Source organism: Leptinotarsa decemlineata, unplaced genomic scaffold, assembly GCF_025532065.1.
Source record: "Leptinotarsa decemlineata unplaced genomic scaffold, Ldec_3_MD MMD2_tig00000576_RagTag_RagTag, whole genome shotgun sequence".
In the NCBI taxonomy this organism is placed as follows: domain Eukaryota; kingdom Metazoa; phylum Arthropoda; class Insecta; order Coleoptera; family Chrysomelidae; genus Leptinotarsa; species Leptinotarsa decemlineata.
This window is the reverse complement of record NW_027412551.1, coordinates 4,256,352-4,276,674: the sequence shown is the minus strand read 5'-3', so window position 1 is coordinate 4,276,674 and position 20,323 is coordinate 4,256,352. Positions and strand designations below refer to the sequence as shown.

General features: G+C 33.0%; 2 protein-coding genes across 3 annotated transcripts in view; both read left to right on the top strand.

Moving 5' to 3' along the window:
• Positions 1-369: 369 nt before the first annotated feature.
• Positions 370-20,323, top strand: part of LOC111508347 (uncharacterized) — a 23,417-nt gene continuing 3,463 nt past the window's right edge. For both annotated transcript variants that reach the window (XR_002722514.2, XM_023163817.2), the window contains exons 1-5: positions 370-525; positions 13,811-13,950; positions 14,115-14,371; positions 16,547-16,765; positions 18,393-18,604. Coding sequence is in view for 1 of the 2 variants with exons in the window: in XM_023163817.2 (XP_023019585.1) it covers positions 485-525; positions 13,811-13,950; positions 14,115-14,371; positions 16,547-16,765; positions 18,393-18,604 (869 nt within the window). In the remaining variant the exon portion in view is untranslated. The remainder of the gene's footprint in view (positions 526-13,810; positions 13,951-14,114; positions 14,372-16,546; positions 16,766-18,392; positions 18,605-20,323) is intronic.
• Nrk (Neurospecific receptor kinase) lies at positions 2,131-7,932 on the top strand. The gene has a single exon (XM_023163815.2). It carries the CDS (start codon positions 2,254-2,256, stop codon positions 4,168-4,170), a length of 1,917 nt encoding a protein of 638 aa, XP_023019583.1. The 5' UTR covers positions 2,131-2,253; the 3' UTR covers positions 4,171-7,932.

Genomic DNA, 20,323 nt, shown 5'->3' with positions numbered 1-20,323 from the left:
TTGTAGCCAACGCCAAGAAACACAAAAGAAAGTAGAAGAGTACCTGTGACACATCGGCAACACTGGGTCAATAAAACATATGAATATATGGGGGATGCGAAATATGTTTTTTGTCAGATAATAAAAAAGGTAATAACCGAAAATTCAGGTCATATGAAATTTTGAGATGGAGATTAGGATAATCCTTTATGATATAAAATCACAGTGCTTGTTATTTTTATTCGGAATGCATTAAGCAGATTGGAGATTCCATACATTTTTGAAAATTTCAGTTACTTAAGCACGTACTGTTCGTATTCTAAAAAGATGTATTGGAATATAAGTGCATGCGTTTTCAACTTTCACGTAATTGCTTTCGGCAAAATCAAGACAAATAGTTTCACGCACCCCGTAGAATTCTGACTTACAAATGGTATCGTTTTACAAGAGGGGTTTCAGTTTTCTAGTGGTATTTTTAGTTCGGCGTTGGCGCTAGTTTACCAAAATGGTCTTAACTCGTCTCTTTCGCCTGTGTGGAATCCACAGGTTAGTATTTCTGCATGAATATTTTTCAGAGGATTCGTTTTTAGAAAACTGAGAGACCGAATTCCGAATCCAAAAAAAACCTTGAGTAGTACACGTCATAAATACCTACCTAATCACCTGTCTAGAGACAGCTTTCTATCTGGGGCGGGCCCGCTAAACTAGCAGCTTGCCAGTTGACCCAATGTAATTTACTTTATATAGGTAAAAACCTGGTGTGTTTGTTTATTGCAAACGTATTATAATTTACAATAGTTTCATAGGTAGATGCAGCAAAAATTGAAATCCCGACAATTAGCATCCACAGCTAACACCTACACTTGGCGCGATGTCTTACAGTACATTATTTTTAATAATTATTAAGCAACTAAACACGATCACTTCACAAATAGCTGATCGATACATTTACTGAACAATTTGTAAGTTATGATAAAATCAGAAGTTCTAATGGAATCCGGTTTTAAATACATCGAATAATATTTCTTTAATGAAGTGAATTTTTTCCTGTTCTTGCTTTTATCTAAGCTGCGATATATCATCATGATATATAAGAATGATTTTCACTAAGTGAATATTGATCATCATAACCGCTTAAAATTCATGCAATCCAACCTTCACAGAAGTCGATATAATTTTCTCAAAGGAGAAATATAAGTCTAACCTGTATACATTAATATTTGACTCATATTCTGAATACTCTACTTTCTTGGTTCTTTTAAACTGTATATTTATGTGGGTTTCATTTGACAACAATGGTTTTTATTTGTCAAATTTGATTTAGTATTCTGATACATCAAACAGTGAGAGAAATGATAAAATGGTTGAGGCTTTCGCGGCCAAGGTTTTCAGTGTCACTATTTCTATTCGGGTATAAAATGCATGATTTGACATTTTGGTCATATATCCAGTGCAGGTAAAGTTGATACTGTTCATCCTATGATAAAGGAAATATGTGAAATCTTAATTCACTATTCTTTGTCTATATTACAGTATAATTTGTAATGTCAACTATCAATGCGTTGATTTTAGGATGAACAAAAGACGAATAATATCAACTTCACATGCAATAGATATGGATATTATATAAACAAAATAATAAATACTTGAATTTTTTGACAACTGAATAATCCTCTCTGTGAGAAATTTTACCTGAGGTAAGTATTGTTCTATCTGTCCACTAAATACCGCCATGAATACGTCTTTATTGGTAGGTCTGAAAATTTGGCATTTTCAATTAGGTATGTATTTAAGCAAATCAAAAGTTTTACCGGTGATTCGAACCGCAAGGCCAGACGATTGATTTTCACTTCCTATCGTCCAACTCGTGCTAAGAATCACATGTTAGAAGGTAAGACCTCCTTAGTCCTTATCTCGCACAAGTTTTGACTTTTGAGAGTTGTCGTTCGTAGGGGTACGACAGCTGGTTAACGGAAAAACAGATTCTGAACAGGTTTCAAGCAGATTTGAACAGAATTCCAGTTTTATTGAGAGTAACGTACTTGTTGATTTTTAAAGGTCCCCTATAAGTCGGCTATCTTTATTAAATGTTAATGGTCTGACAACAACGCTGATGACGACTGACATTTTGTGGCTCAGTTGTCAGTTGTGTAAAAAAAACTTGTCATTCCTGATTCTTGTCAAATTCGTGAATGCTAGAGTTTGTTGATTGATATGTTTTTATCGTTAGAAATTAATAAATGTATATTATGCACTTTCCTGAAGAAAAGCTAAATGATATATAATACCAAGATGTTTTACATAATTTTTATATTTTTAATTGATATGATCAAATCTTCTCCAGAAGGTTATTGTGGTTTTTATCATGGAGATATATGTAAAAGTTACGTTTTCAATACAAAACTAGTATGGTATAACAATAGTGGTGGTCAGGAAAACGAGTTAATCACGAAAGGATTATGGGAAGAACTAATAGTTACTTTGGAAGAACCCTGTCGATCTGCTGCCGAAAAACTTTTGTGTGTGTACTCTTTCCCGGAATGTAATGTATCCAAACCACTTCCTCTTTGTTACGAAGACTGTGTGGCTGTAAAAAACTTATTTTGTTATAAGGAGTGGGCTTTGATCGAAGATAAAAAAATGCAAGGCGTTTACATTGAATCCAGAGGCCACTTTCGCTTACCTGACTGCTCAATTTTGCCTCGTTATGTGAAAAATTCAACAGTTTGTTCATATGCTGGTCTAACAGAAATGAAAGCAGATGAAATTACCTACGACTGCGTGAAAGGCCGAGGTAGATTTTATCAAGGTAAAGTTAATGTCACTAAATCGGGTATCCCTTGTCAACATTGGAGATCGCAAACTCCTCACACTCACGATTCGCCCCCTGAAATATTTCCTGAACTCGACGGTGCCGAAAATTATTGCAGAAATGCCGGAAGCGAAGAAAGGAGGCCTTGGTGTTTCACTATGAACCCTGAAATAAGGTGGCAGCATTGCGATATTCCTCGCTGTCTGAATTCCACAGTAGATGATACCGATACTAAAAACATAGCTATGGATCAGTTTTTATCTCCTACATTTTTGATAATAATGTCTAGTGTCGGCCTCTTACTCATTCTCGTCTGTTTATTGTTGATATTGCTCTGTCATCGTTTACATAAAAGACATCTTTTGGGATATAATGCGCCAGAGACAGCAGAGATTAATATAGATTTGGATAAACTTCCTAGTAATGTGGCATATCACAGACATGGTGCAACTTTGAACCCTAAATTGGAGAAACTAGAATTCAACAGGAATGACATAATTTACATTAAAGACCTGGGCCAAGGTGCTTTTGGAAGTGTTTTCCAGGCAAAGGCTCCAGGTTTAATACCAGGAGAGGACTTCACTATTGTGGCAGTGAAAATGCTCAAGGACGACGCTTCCGACGATATGCAAGATGATTTTGAAAAGGAAGCATGTCTTTTGTCAGAGTTTGACCATCCTAATATAGTGAAATTGTTGGGGGTTTGTGCCATAGGTAGACCAATGTGCTTACTCTTCGAGTTTATGGGCAAGGGGGACTTGAATGAATTTTTACGACAGTGTTCTCCCAGCAACTATGTAGTACGTAGTGTTATAGATGGTGAATTTACAAACAAGGAAATTTATAAGGACAACCAACTGTCCCATTTGGATAAAATTGATATTGCGCTACAAATTGCTTCAGGTATGGTGTATCTGTCCGATAGAAAATTTGTTCACAGGGACTTGGCAACGAGAAACTGTCTGATAAGTGATAACATGGTGGTCAAGATAGCTGATTTTGGACTATCGCAAAAAATATATTTGCAGGATTACTACAAGGGTAGTGATAGAGATGCAATACCAGTCCGGTGGATGCCTTTGGAGAGTATTCTGTACAATAAATATACCCCAGAGTCTGATGTGTGGGCATTTGGGGTGTGTCTTTGGGAAATATTTTCATTTGCACTCCAACCATACTATGGAATGACACATGAAGAGGTGATAAAATATTTGAAGGAAGGTAACTTGTTGTGTTGTCCTGACGGATGCCCTTCACCAGTATATGAAGTTATGAAGCATTGCTGGGGCCAAAAACCAGTAAATAGACCTAGTTTTCATTCCATTTTTCAGACTCTTACCGATATTAGAGTGAATATGCTTTCTTCCATAGCTCATTAGCTGTTAGGGGATTTTTGTTTCACATTCATTTTAATATTTTGCACAGTGGGTCCAAAGAAAATAATTTTTCTGTCAAAAATGACTCAAAGTTACTCATGTGGTACAAACTAATCTTATTATTACATTTAGAATTTAACCCATACTCCAATAATAACTTGGATTGATTTTCTGAATGTAAGAAAAGGTATTTCAATTTGAAAATTTTCATTTTGTGACAACTATGCATACAGTATAACTTCAGTCTGGATAACGAAACAATTATTCCCAAGTATTCTAAATACTTGGAAATCCTTGTGAAATATGAAATGTTTCACTGAGAGAATGACCCAAATGCATTCACTTACCTTGTCTAGTTGTGTTCGAATTGTTCCCATTTGATCATCAATTTGGGGTTATTCAATACTTGCAATCTTCGCAAATTAAAAGAGGAATCCTTCACCGGTTTCACGCGAACATCATTATCTTGTTTTGTACGTTTTGAAAATATTTTAGATTGAAAATAATTTTGTCAACCATTAAGTGTTCAATACTTTCACAAGCACTTTTTTATTGATATTATTTTACTGATAAATATTTTTTTGGATAGTGCTAAAAAGTCCTGTATTTTAGGAACTCATTTTCGGTATTGTTACTTTTCCAGCAAACTACATCATAATTGTTCATGAAACTAAAAACAAATTCACAAGAAACTTGGTAATTTTTCGAGTTTTTATTACCAGAAGTGAGTAGATTTTATTTTTGAATATTCATATCTCCGAAAGTAGACGGGAACACCAAGTTCAGCATAGAAATATACGTAAGTCTAAGAAATGTTTGTCATAAACTGAGGCGTTGAAACAAATATTTACCATTTTACCTATTATTTTCTATAAGCCAGTTCCAAATAAAACCGATAGTTTTTACTCCGATAGGAGTTATGTTCCAAGTTCAAAACTTGATTTGGGGATTTTAAATAGTCGATAAAAATTATTATAATAGTTGTATCTAGTAATTTTTACCTATCGTCAGCAAAGCGATTTTTTCAAATTTGATATGTATAAAAATATATAGTAATGAGAAAACAATTCATCAATCAAGGTGCAAGTTTTTTGTTAGTTTTCGTTCTACCAGAAATGGCATCAATTCTCTTCTTTAAATGGGACACTGTATTTTTTTATTTTCAACAAACCTGAAGCACAAAAATAAATATGCCCTAACTTTAATTTTTTGATCTATATTTTTCACCTTTGACGTTCACTTGTACGTCAAACAACACCTAGATATGAGAAATTGCATGTAATACAAACCGCAGGCGTTTAATTTTTCTACTTGCTCTTCTCTTGTTCACTGTCGGTTGAGGTGGCAGAAAAATAATATGGCCACTTGGTAGCTGACTGTACAGGATATCTTTATGATTCTAAAAAAAATACTAAAATCAAAGTGTTTTATTGAACGCCAGTTTTGGCGGAGTTGACAATTATGGACATTAGCCTCGTGTTCTGAATGGGTTATGTTAATAACTTGATTCTGATACGTTACTTGGCTGACAGGACTGTAAATAGCCATGATGCTTGGGGAGTTATTAACCTACCCAGAACACGAGGTTAATAACCATAGTAGTTTATACCAATGACAAATAAAAAAACTAAATATTAGGAATTATCAGAAACATATAGCTAGGAATTTTGAAGGTCATTCTATCATACGTGCTAAACAGTAGGTACACCTAAATGGCATTTGGCATAATCAGCATAAAACGGCCCATCAAACAAGAAGATTAAACCATTCTTCAATAAGCTGTTGTTGAAAATATTCTCTTATCATATTGTTATAGAAGTTTTTTGTGTGGATAAAATCCATTATATAGTATGAATTTCTTCTGACACGGTGCATCTGACAAGACAGGACAAGAAGTTGTTTGATATATAATAACTAACGATATTTTCATGCTATTTTATGTGATTATTCTTTCACAAATATTGAGTTTTCTCAATTTTCACTTCAATAAAGTTTACTCGCAACTACTTAATTCAAATATTTTACATCTTTTTTTCGATTAAATTCCCTATGCTTTGTACCCATTTGTGACTCCACTAGTATCATTCCTTCTAGATAAACAGAATGTGATTGTATGTTTATGTCTATATTAATACTTCACTACAAGCTGTTTTTTAGAGCTCGATAGTGTATATCATGTTCTATATTTTTTATGGAAGAATTTGATCAAGAGACAGATGGAAACTACAACCTACAACTAAAACATTGAAATTTGGTCTGCTTTTTTAAATTGTTTCTTCATTTGTCTCTTGACTAGAATATTTTAATTCTTGCTTCACCTGCTGTATGTTATAATTCAATATTAGACTGGCAGCTTTAACTGTTGAATACTTTGAGGTACTGTTTGCATATAATGTGAAAGTACAAGAAAGTGGCCTGAAATGTTTGTTCACATAAATTAAGTAAAATGAGGTAGCTTTTTTATCTAGTCAGACTGAAATAATTTTGTGCGACTTTCAAATTTAGACAGAATGAAAATTGCCTTTTTACTTTGCAATGTACGTTTTCTTTATATTGTGTAATTTGTAACTGTTGAAAAATTATTTTCATTTTTCCGTGACTTTTGATAATTTTTTCTAACATGCATATTAAATGTTATGTTGAAGATTTGTTAGGTCATGATCATTAAAAAATATCTTACCTATTGAGTAATTAAATTCCAAAACTTCTGTATTTTTTCACAAACTACTTGGAATCTCAAAGTCTTGCTCAAAAGTAGGGAATGAAAATTAATTTTATGTACTGCCAAAATTGTTTATAACAATTGAATTTTTTACTATACACTTCTCTTATTTGACAAAACTATGTAAATATTTCAAAGGAGATCTGATATATTAATGAACCAAAAACTATTGGGGATGAATATCAGTTTCCCTGTTATAAATACAACAGAAAGGAAGAGTTTCAAAATTTGTCGAAAGGTCATTCAAAATTTTCAATTTACTTTTTTTGTATATTTCTATGAATTTTTTCTTGTAACGGCTTTTTGTGTTTCTGTTAAAGAAATGATTCTAGTCTTTATTACAATATATTGTTAGTTGATCTGTCACCCTTTTTATTAATACTATGATAATAATGCCAATCATGGCACAATGGAACTTTCACTGTTAGTTTTTGCTTCTCAATTATTTTGATAATGCTAAAGTTGAAATAATGTTGAATTTTTATAGTATAGCTAAGAGAAGTTTTGTCAAATGGGTTTTGATTTCAAATTAGTATTAGCCATTAGTTTCATTAAGAAAATGTGATTGTGATCAAGTATAATTTATTAATATTATTATTTACACCTTACCCTTGTATCAACCAAAAAGTAATTGTAAGTAGATGAATCTAACTATTCAACAAATAGTGGATTTGTATTAGGTAGTTTAAAATAATTTTCAATGATCAAATATACAGTTTTTATATTTTTAAATGTTGGAATATACATTTTTCAATAACGATCGTTTCATTTCTAGATATTTAACATTTTCATCTTTGACTGATAATGGAAATATATTTCCACTATTCAGGAAGATGATGACAACATTATACTCATTGATTAATTTTATGAAACTATTTCAATTTAAATATAGCATATTTCATTTTCAGTTCTGAAAATGCATTTAAACTCTATTTATTGATGTCATATGGTTGGAGTTCTCAATACAAACCCAAAAACTGTAACTGTTATCAATCATACTTTATTTCCTGAGATATTACAAGAATAGAAATCATCAAAAACACTGAGCAGAATTCACAATAAATAAAAAACGTTGGGAGAAAGTCACTGAGTCAAAATTATAATAATATGTGGATCTCGCAATAAAGGAAAGTGAATCAGGAACAATATAAATATTGATAAAAATGGCAATATCACATTTGAAAACTGAGAAATGGAACTTTTTATGTGGTTTTTTTACCACTTTTATTTGTAACCAACGTTACTGCAGTTTCGTTCTACAAGGGAATATCCTTATAAAACGATACTGCAGTAACTTTTGTTACAAATAAAAGTGGTGAAAAAACCAGAAAGTTTCATTTCTCATTTAAATAATGACCTCCTACCACGTAGTAACTAACGGCTACACCCATCAATTTAATGTCACTAATTTCAGATAAAATAGATCAAAATCTACAAACCAAAGGTAATTTTATCCTGCAAAATTTGAACATTCGGATTAAGAAAAGTTTCCTATATTTAAACAATCAAAAACACACTTGATAAGATTTCATGCTAGACAAAAAGAAATAGCCAATTTCAAAAGATGAAATTCCTCCGCGCTCTACGGTGAATTTTTTAGGTGTATACTTGGATGAACCTCTCAGCTGGAAAAGTCATCAAAACTTAATTCCATGAATTACTTTATAGAGACCTTCGTTATATTCTAGACCAGAAACAGCTAATTATTCTTATCATGCTCAAGTCGAATCCAATCTTCAGTATGGTATTACTTTCTGCAGAGCATTCACCTCATGCAAAGATGTTTTTGCAGCCCAGAAAAAGACTATTAGTTGTATAGCAGGAGTCTCAAGAACTACAAGCTGTAAAAGCCTTTTAAAAATAATTCGTTTTATGTGTTTTTATATATGACAACCTTAACTGTTTGGTTGGAAATGAAAATGTGTAATCTATCAATACTAGGTATGTGTAAGGCAGACATTCACGTACCATATTGTAAAAATGCACTGACTTACAAGTCCCCCAATGTTCAGATTATTCAATGTGTTTCCTTTTGAACTGAAAAACTGTAGTACCTACTATCCACAGCTTCAAAATTACACACAAGTGTTTTCTACTAAAAAAACTACCTATTACTTCTGTCAGGTTCAGGAAATTATTGGATAATAAAAAAATATTTTCAATGAATACATTGCTCTTAGTAAACTGTCTTCTTATTTTATGTTTAATTTTAAAACCCTATGATGACCAATCCTGCACAAAGTACTTTTTTGATTTTCTTACAGGATAATAAAATTATTTTTATTAGGTATATATTAGATCATGTAATTAATTTAAAATAATGTACAAGATAGTCAATTGCTGTAAAATGTAGATTCAAGTCCCTATAAATTATTTTCCGTTATTTCTGAAGAAGTTCAAAATGGGGAGTTTGTTTAATAATTAAATAGGCAGAATTTCAAGACCATTGGATTCCACAACTAGCTTGATGTGGTATGAAGTTAGAGTAGAAACCGAAACATTCCGAGTATCGTTTTTTCAAATATACATAACAACAGACTTGAAGATATATAGCGATATTACAGTAACATGCTAGGGATCTCACGTTACAAAAGTAGAACCTCGCTAATCCTTATTTCTCTTTTAAGGGTTGACGTTCGTAAGGGGGCAACATCTGTCTAACGAAAAAGCAACTTTTAGAATAACTGCACACAAATTACCATATTTTTTGAAATACATTCTAAGTATCTTTTGCTTGGTAAAACGTGTATTTTACTACAGTTGACATATCTAACTCTACATTAACTGAATGTGGAATGAACATATATGTGTAATGTTAATTATAAAATTGCATATGATGTGAATCTGATGAATAGTAAAATAGAAACGTTATCAATGACTGTTTAATTTTATAACCTGAAAACTATTAGTATAGGTATTGTATTAGGTCTAGAAAAAGATTTTGGAGCACTTGGTCAAATACTAGGGTATAATATGTATTCTAGTTAAATGAGAAAATAGTATGTGATGGAATCGGCCGATACTTGATGAAAATCCATAACACATTCAAGAAACAGTTTTACAAAAACCCACCAGATGGGTTTTTGTAAAATACAATAGTTTCTTCAGGTGTGTATACCGAAACACCTGTCCAGTATTTTGGAAGAGTACCAAGAAATGAGTTTCGAACTCGACTCTTAGATCAATAGGATAAATATTGCACAAAATAATTTTGGTGTAGGTTGGACGCATTTGTATTATATATAACACTACTCCCATGTACCATAACTATGAAACTATTCTGGACGCTTAATTAAAAATGAAAAATGTTCAAGGAGAAATTAGTATTTAGGAAGTTCATTTCAAAAACAAACTCGAAAAAAGCACCCAAAACAATTACTTTCAAATATGAACATTGAATTACACAGAACTATCACACATAAAAGACAGAGGAACGCTACATAACATCATAATATATGAATATGAAAGAGTATTGATTTAAAATTTCAGTAAATTCAGTATCATTTTTATGACTGGTGGGATAATAGAAATTATCTCAAAAGAACCAAACCGAATTCGGTTTCCGGAAAAACAAATCTACCACTCAGGCTGCTTTCACAGTCGTTAACGAAATAGTGAAGGACCTTGATTAGAGCCGGCATACATTATTGGCATTATATTACCGACTAACACCCTCGACTGCACCTTCTTCGTTCATTTATTACAAAAGGATTTGAACTCAATGATGTGAAATCTTGTTACAAAAAATTTGAGCATGATGTACCCACCTCAAAGTTCAATCTTTATTTTTTGTGCATACCAACGTCTTATATAATTTTATGGTGGAAATGCGCCCGACTCACGATCGGAAGGCCGTGGGTTCGATTCCCGCCTCGACCAGATATTTTTTTCGAGAGAATTTATCTGGTTAAAGCTGGGATGATTCTGCAACCGTGTTAGGAGTCACACATTAAAAGGTAAGACCTCGTTAGTCCTTAGCTCGCACAAGTTTCTCACTTTCTGAAAGCTGTCGTTCGTATGGGGGCGACAGCTGATTAACGGAAAAAGTACCAAGTTATTTATTTGCTGAGGAAACACCAATTATTTGCCCGAGCAAATCATACACTGATCTTATCAAGTCTGTCAGCACGGGGCAAAATCCAGTAAAGTATTGGTTTACGCAGAATGAAATCAAGTTGAATAAAGGCAAAATCCAAAATTTGATTATCTCTACAAATACAAGTTATCGCAAACTATCTTTTCTCACTGAAAAGGTTAAAACAGGTAACGAATCCAGGTGAATATTTTTTTTGTGTTTCATTCTGTATTCTCTCAATTATGGCATTTTACTTTAAAAAAACTTTACAAATGCAATCGCTGCTTTCAGATATAAAGGCCGTTGCCAGTAATTCTTTATTTGGCTTGACATCATTTCTCGGACAACCTCATAAACTTACACTGTTTTACTAAAAATACATCGAAATAATGATACGTTACTCAAAAACTCCGACATTCATAATACGAGATCAGTTGATTTGTTCAATACTTCTCGACATAAGCTAGCTATAAGCTGCAGAAACTCATTAAATCTGAATTTATAGATATTCACTACCACTCTATCAAAATATTGAAATTCAAAAAATTCAAATCTGCCTTTTGAATGCTTGCTAGAACACTGCTTTTATAGCATTAATCAGACCTTCTTTGTAGTATTGTTCTCATGTATGGAGCTCTGCCCTCAAACATACCCTGAAGTTGCTGGATTCCATCCAGAAAAGAGTCATCCGCCTGATTGGAGACGCGAACATCACGTGCAACCTTGGTAGCCTGGAACATCGAAAAAAGGTTGGAGATTTGTCTCTCTTTTGTAGATACTTTCACGGGAAACGGGAAGTGTTCAAGTGACACATCTGATTCCACCAAGAGCCGTACATATCAGAAATACGCGACAGACTGTGGCTGCTCATCGTTTTGACGTTCAACTCAGGACACCTCGAACTTCACTGTTAAGAACTCTTTCATCTGGAGAACTGCGTTTATATGGAATACACTTCCTGAGAACGTTTTTCCAAATGGATTTAATCTCCAGCGATTCAAATCCGATGTGAATTGTTACTTTCGCACAGACACCGCTCTGAGAGCGCCTTAAGGATTTTTCTGTAGTGCTTGTGTTTTGTTATTAAAAAAAATAAAAAAACAATAATGTATTCAGAAGAAAACTTTGTGTATATCTCAATATCATTTTACTGAACACATTTTACTGATTCTAAAGATGTTAATTTTACTTGTATATAGGTACCACTTTTTTATATTGTCATCATTTTCTATGTATTTTATATTCCTTACTTGCCATAAATGTATAAACCAAATTTATACTTCTACTATACTGATCAAAGAATGTGAACTTTCTCGGTTGGAGAAAACTGATGTGTGAAAAAGCTATTTTCTGGGTGTTTTGGCCATGGTCTGCAGGTTTTTATGCATGAAGTTTCATTTACTACTGCGGTAGACAAAATCAAAAGCAATGTGGTAACGGTCGCAGTGATTAGTGTTCGAGTTGTTGATCCCGTTGTTCTGAACGGTAATGCATGGTATTTGACTCTGGTTTTATATTATTGTAGTAGGCGTGGCATGGTTTCTCTTAATTAGATTACCTAATCTTGTTTGTGTACCTTCAAGGACAAGTAGCCATATTTCATTGATGTTCATTTCTGATTTGTATGTTTGTCCAAGTCGATAATTTCTCTTGCGTTTAGAGAGATGCATACATACACTTCTTCTCGTGATTTCAATGTAGACCGAACCGCAGCTCTGATATGCCCAGGGTGTTGCTACAGGTTCTTTGGGGTTCTTAGCTGAGGACCATAGAGAACCTTTAGCAATACCAGGGGTATACCCCTGGTATACTTGGTTGAGCTAAGCTCAACCAAGATACACAAAGGTCAGGTAATCCAAATAAGAGAAACTAAGTCACGCCCACTAATCCCAACTAATATTATGCGAATGTGTTTGTTTGTTACGGTTTCACGCGAAAACCACTCAACCGATCATCATGAAATTTTGTACACATGTTCTTGGAGGTATTAGAAGTAGCATAGGATACTTTTTTTTTTACAAAAACAATTATTTTTTATGTATGATTAAAAAAATTGTCAAAAAATCTCAAAATCTAGCTACTTTAACGTCATCTAGCATTCCAGTAATGAAGTTCCAACCCTTTGTACCATAATACCGTCGCACCGTATCATTTACAGTCACGACAATATTCAATCCAATTGACTATAGTTTCAGCTGTTTGGAATTTTTCTATATTTATGTTATTTTCTTCTGTCACCCGCGAGCGAAGACTCGGGTAAAAGCTAGTAATAATATAAAAACAAATACCAGCATCATAGTTACGGCGTTCCGAACAACGGGAACAACAACTCGAGCACCAACTTCGGCACTGCGACCGTTACAATATCGCCTTTGATAATGTCTACCGCAGTAGTAGACGAAATGTCATGCATAAAACCTGCAGGCTACGGCCAAAAAAACCCGGAAATACTTTTCACATTACTACTAGTATTATTACTACATTCCTAAGTTTCGGGTGAACATAATAATTTTCTACTCCACATCAATATCTTTTTGGGTGACATAGAAAGACGATTGTTTCAGTAAATCGAAACGTCGTGAAGTAACTTGGCTTGAAATCTTTTAATTTTTAACTCATTTTAATTGTTCAATTTTCTGCTTAATATAATTGTTATTTTCAGCTATTCATTTTAATTTTCAATTTTATTTGTTCTTTCAGGAATTTCAAATCATATTATATCATATTAGACAATGGAAATTTGAACTAATGAAATTCCCCATGAAACATTGTCAACCACCTTCAAACAAATAGTTGTATGTTCTCATTATACCTAATTTATATTGCGTTTTATTCATCATTTTTAGATATTTCAAGAACGTTCCTCAATGTCATGGGAGGTATTTTTGTACATCGCCACCATCAATCGCCCAACTCTCCCAAAAGATTGGTTTCATAGGAGACGGAAGCATGGCTAAAGCAATTTGCCGAAGTATCAAGAAGAAAGGTAATCAGAAGTTCAAGTAACTTTTTGCATGAAACTTTGAGCATCACCACAATGAAATTTTCAACTTCCATTCTACTCTTCCTCTCATTATTTATGAAAAGCAAAGTACCTAATAAATCAAAAAGTGTTTGATTAAGTTTATATAGGTAAATCTATTATTTCAGGTCTCATTCAGTATTCCCAAGTATATGTTTCAAGCCCATATATAGAAAATTTGGACAGTTGGAAAGAACTTGGAGCAAATGTATCCACAGATAACTCAATTGTAGCAAAAGAGGCTGACATAGTTTTCCTTGCTGTGAAACCTCATATTCTGAGTGGGGCCATAGAAAATATAGCAAATAGTCCAAATGCTGCGGAAATTAGAAACAAACTGTTCATTTCCATCCTGGCAGGAGTCACTATAAAAGATCTTGAAAAAGTGAGTTCGTTTCAATGTAATATTACATAATAGAATATTGTATAACAATTTTATTTCAAACCAGCTAGCCGACCCTGCTTCGCACAGGTAGCAGAGGATATATGCCTACATTTTTTCATAGTGTCTCATTCGTTTGTAAATAAACATAATGACCTTCAATAAAATTCACTCAAACAAAAGTGTGTGTGCCTGTAAAAGTTGTTCCTACTGAATATTCAAAGCCTCAACTCGGTCGAATTCGATAATACATTTTTTTAAAGTTTTTGATTTGAACGTTGATATAGATAGTATTTGTGTAACGGAAACTTGGTGCAGGGAGGAGTTCATACAATCGTTTTACCCAATAATTTTCTTGTTCATAGCTCCTACTGCCGAAAAGAGAAGAAGGAAGGTGTAGTGCCAGTTATTCTAACAAATAATTCCCTGAAAGTAAAATCTTTCAAGTTGAAAGAACATTGTACAGGATAAGACATTGAAATTTGTGGAATCTCATATGAATTAGATGAGGAAATTTTAAAATGTTTTAAACCTCAATATAATAATAGTGATTCATCGCCCTTACTTACTCAGGCTTGTCCTTTTAAGGGCAGTTGAGTCTAGCAATGCATTTGTGGTTCAGCCTAGCACCACTGATGAGATTCATGTCGGGTCAAAACAACGCTGTCTTGTGTTGAATCATAAATGCGTTGAGTTTGGGCTCTAAACAGATTGAGTTCTCTGTCGATCCCATAGATGACAACTTCGCAACGGGTGAAGTCATTGCCCTTACTTACTCAGGCTTGTCGTTGAAGGGCAGTTGAGTCCAGCTCAGCCTGATCAGTTCAGCTAATAACGTTTCTTCTGACCATAATTCAATATTTTTTGAATAGAGAAAAAAAGTTCAATCTACCATGTGTTGTGACATGAAGCGATCTTCCAATGAAACAGCCACCCTATCAGTAAAAGATCTCTTTAGTGAATATTGGAAAAATTCACATCCTCAATCCATGTTAATTTATCTTATCAATGCGTCTGGATGGCCATATCCTACTATTTTGTCAAACATTTTCCAAAATGCAAAGGTGTTAAAAAACTGTGTGAAAACCAATAAATGGGTCATGATAAAGTAAAAATCTCATGTAAAAAGCTGAATCTCCATGAGTTGAAAATAATTTGACATGGCCTAGAGGCTTTTTATAAATCGGAAACACAAAAACATTTTGAATTATTGAGATCGGTAAAAATACTACTTTTAAAATAATTTTTTTAATTCTGTTAGCTCTTCTATAACAGCTTGGAAAATCGTTTTTGAGTTATCTAGTAAAAATGTAGACATTCGAAGGAGTTATCGATCAAGAGCAATGACTCTATAGTGGAATTCATAATGAAAATTGCCATTTTCTGATAAATTTAACTCGTCTAAATGAATCCACGGATTCCCCTTATCCCAAGTACCCCATTGTCAAAAGTCTGCTCTATTTCACAAACCCCCCTATTTACGAACCCTACATGTATATACCTGAAATGTTTGAGACCAGTTCTCTGCAGAATTTTATTGATTTGTTCAAGTTTTTGAAACTTATATTTTTCTATTGACTGCACAAAATAATGTGTTTATTTTTTCAAATTGTTTTTTCATAGGAGCGTGGGGTTGTGACAGCTAAGTCATCACATTTCACAACTTTTAACATTAACTATTTTAAGAGAAAGGTTTCGCTTTCTACTTCTACATCCAAAACTTTTCTTTCCCAAAAATATCTCTTCTAGAAATATACTCCTTTCGATTTATGAACTAATGTACTTTTCTGCAATTGCTCCGATTGTCTTTTTTTATTTTTACTCATAAGATAACTTGTATAGCTATTTGTGAGTTCACAATACACAAATATATAGTCATTTTTTTACAAATTGATACTATTTTTCTTTAAAAAAAATTAAAAAAAAATAAAAAGTCTGTGGGTGATCAAAATTTCTGAAGAATTCATTTTCTTCTACAAGCCAATGTGCACTTTAAATTTAATCCTTTTTCCAGATTTTCTTGATAATGAAAATACACATATCTGTAAGTTCATAGCTTCAATGTGGATCCCCTTATGTATGAGATAAGATATTACTTATTTCTTTTTTTTACTTTGCTAATGTATCAGAAAAAATCCTATAACGAACTTTTACATAACAATTCACTCCACTTTGTAGTTGTTGAGCAAATTCAGAGGTTCAAGAGTGGTGAGAGCAATGCCGAATACCCCCATGTTAATTGGAGAAGGTTGCACAGTATATTGTCCTGGAACCACTGTAACAGATAGTGACTTGACTATTGTCAAAAATATTTTGGAAGTTACTGGAATGTGCCAGCTGTTACCTGAACGTATGATAAATGCAGTAGGGGCTGTTTCAGCTAGTGGACCTGCGTTTGTAAGTAATTTTTTTTCAATTTACAGGAGTAACCCCATTATAGCAACTGTAACTATTTAACTAATCGATATAAATAACTTATGAACTAATAACAATTCTATTATGGAATAGACAAAACTGATATTCTTTAAACCTCAACAAAGAGCCCTTAAAAACACAAAAATATAATTTGCTTTTCTCAGTTGGTGAGTGTTTGTCATAGATTCGTACTTGCATAAAACATTATCTAAAAAGTATAATTAATTCTGAGAACTCCTAATGTAAATATGAAGCATATATCACTTGTAGTTCTTTAAATTTCCAAGGACTATATTTCGTATAAAAACTTTGAACTACTTTTTATCGTGTTTAATCAGGAAAATTTCAATGGACATATATCTTTCCTTCTTATCAAAATATGACGACAACTATCAGACTGAAAACTATTAGATCATGTTTCTTTTCCATATACTTGTACTGGGTGAGATGCAACATTCTTTCCTCAGTGAGAAAACCTCGTTTTCTTCACCATCGACACAACTGCTAACTGGTCTAAATAAGAGAGTTGATTTGGTTCATACATCAATGACTCGTACCCGCCTGTCTGGCCCTGGATAAATAGCCGCAATTTTACCAATCTTCCATTTTCTTCTTGGAATATTGTCTTCCAAGATGACAACTAGTTCATCTTCATTTGTTTTCGCGTCTCGGCTATCGTTTGTCCATTTTGCGTGTTTTGTTTGCCTAGGTGAGTATTCCTTCACCCATCTCTTCCAGAAAACGTCATCAAGCATTTGAGATTTTTGCCATTCTTTTCAAATATTTTTATAGTTTGGATCAGATATGCATGCTGCTTCGTTTGGGTTCATAAAACCATGGAGAAATTGGTTAGGTGTTAGGGGTTCAAGGTCACTTAGATCTATGGACACGTGAGTCAGCGGTAGAGAATTTACAATATTTTCAACTTCAGCCGACAAGGTCAGGAAGGTTTCATCTTTCAGGGATTGTGTGAACAAAGCTTTTCCAATTATTCTTTCCACTGATCCGATAAGTCGTTCCCAAGCTCCTCCCATATTTGGACTTAGTGGTGGTATAAATTTGAATTGTATGCATTCAATAGTCACTATATCATCAATTGCTGAGGAATTCATATCTTGAAGTGCTTTTTTAAGTTCCTATACAGATCCCTGTAGATATTTTTGCTTGTTTTCCTCTTCGATTCATCATTCTTCATATTGCTATTAAGGCTGTATTCTATTCCCTGATGTCGAAATTTTTCATGATAGCGTTGTAAGAGAAGCCGCATATCAATAGTCCTTCTTCATCAAGTGTGGGATACAATGTCTTCAATCTACTTTTCTGTCTGCATATATTATGGGAATGTTTACTTGTATTGTGTTTTTAGACCAAAAGTTATCAAATCTTTGATTATTTATTTTTATTATTAACTTGAACTTTGGATTATGTTGGTCATGTTTTGTAGTTTTGTCAACAAGTTAATCTTTTGACAATAAAACATATTTATTATTATATATATTATTATTTGTACCTCTTCACTAATCACAAAAAATAGAACATTTTGACAAGTACCTAAAGAGGTACTGTATTTCACTGCTTACCTTGAATAATAACATTTGTTTGTTTCAAGGTATATATTTTTATCGAAGCTCTTTCGGATGGTGGAGTGAGGATGGGTCTTCACAGAGATATGGCAACCAAATTTGCAGCCCAAACAGTTATGGGAGCTGCAAAAATGGTTTTGGAGACAAACAAGCACATGGGTACTCTGAAGGATGAAGTTTGTTCTGCTGGAGGACAAACCATCGCTGGGATTCATGCTATGGAAAGATGTGCGGTTAGGTAAATATACCATGATTTACCATGAAACAAATTTTATGTGAAACCAGTTTCATGACGAATTCACTATTTCTTATAACATCAAACCAAAATTAAATAATAAATTGATGGATGTAGCTGTTACTACGTGGTAGGAAATCATCATGAAAAATGAAACTTTCTGTTTTGTACCACTTTTATTTGTAACTAACTTACTGCATTTTCGTCCTATAAGGACATTTTCAAACTTACACATTGAACTAAAAATGATTGATTACATTAGCCCTTATATAACACCACTGTAGGTAATAACAGAGGTACTGAACATAATTTATGGTTTTGTTTTCAGAAAACAAAGCCATAAATTCATTTACAGATTAATATACCCCCAGATCAAACAATTAGAAATCAAGAAATCAGAAAAAACAATGTGGAAGTGGCATTCAGACCACATGCCAGGTTATCTGATTTTCTTTTCAATGCCAAAGATAAAGTGGACAAGTTGGAGAAATCTGGAGTTTATAAGCTCAAGTTTCTGGAGTGTAATAGTGTTTATGTGGGACAACGTGAATGGAAAGTCCTTCAGACTAGGTAAAAATGATTCAATGTTTTCAAACCATTCCTTGGGATGCAACCACAAGTTTCCGAATCTAAACGATACAGAAATTTTGCACTATGCAAGGAAGTATTGTCAACTCAATTATTCGGAATCCTTGGAAATTCATAAGCACAAGTATTGCGGGTGCAACCTGTTAAATGATCAAATCGATCAGTTTACTCTCCGGTTTTCAAGTTAGCGTACCCACATTGTCACAAGTAAACAAAATTCAGGTACTCAATTAAATTAAGTAGCTCTGTTATTTCCTACAGTGGTGTTATATACGGGCTAATGTAATCAATCAATTTTAGTTTAATGTATAAGTTTGAAAATGTCCTTATAGGACAAAACTGCAGTAACGTTAGTTACAAATGAAAGTGGTAAAAAATATAGTTTCATTTCTCATGAAAATTAAATTAATTTTTATTTAGATTGCGGCTAGAACCTAATTTGTTTTTTTGAGAATCCAAATCCAAAAATCAAAAAGTACTATACTACTGAATAGATAATTGAAAACCCGTTTGAACGCGGTATCACACGCTACTCCTTTTCATTAAAAACTTTTACAGGGTAATTACCCCTAAGTGGTTGAAGAGAGTAATTTTATTGAGAAAGTGTATTTTCACATAAAAAAAATCAACCTACATTCATAATTACATAGAAAATGAATGTATCCGTTACTGGGCCTCACTGTGTAAAAATCTCTTATAATAAAAAGATTTATTCAAAAATATAGTCATTGTACTCATATTAGACTGAAAGTGTTTTTTTCTGTAGAATCAAGAGCAATAATTTAAGCAAAAAAGAGCTTAAAACACATATGTAACACCATCTCACAAGCTGAAATTTAGATTGTAATAATTGTACAGCCTTCTGTCTGATATCTGTTCGATTGCAAATATTAATTTGCGTAAAATCAAAGTATTTTTCACAAAGAAAAATGTTATATTTATCAGTAAATTGTCGTATTTAACAATTTTGTCTATCAAAAAAAATTTAACATTTCGGAGGCTAAAATCTACCTCCGTCTTATACACTGGTATAAAGTTTTCCATTGTAATTTTCATATTTTTCATATTGTGGAAAATACCAAAAAAAGGTCGATAAAAAATTGAAATATTTGTACTTCAATAATTAGCATTTCG

Excerpts from the sequence above, each read along its gene's own strand:
- Nrk (XM_023163815.2), top strand. The coding sequence starts at position 2,254 with ATGATATATAATACCAAGATGTTTTACATAATTTTTATATTTTTAATT.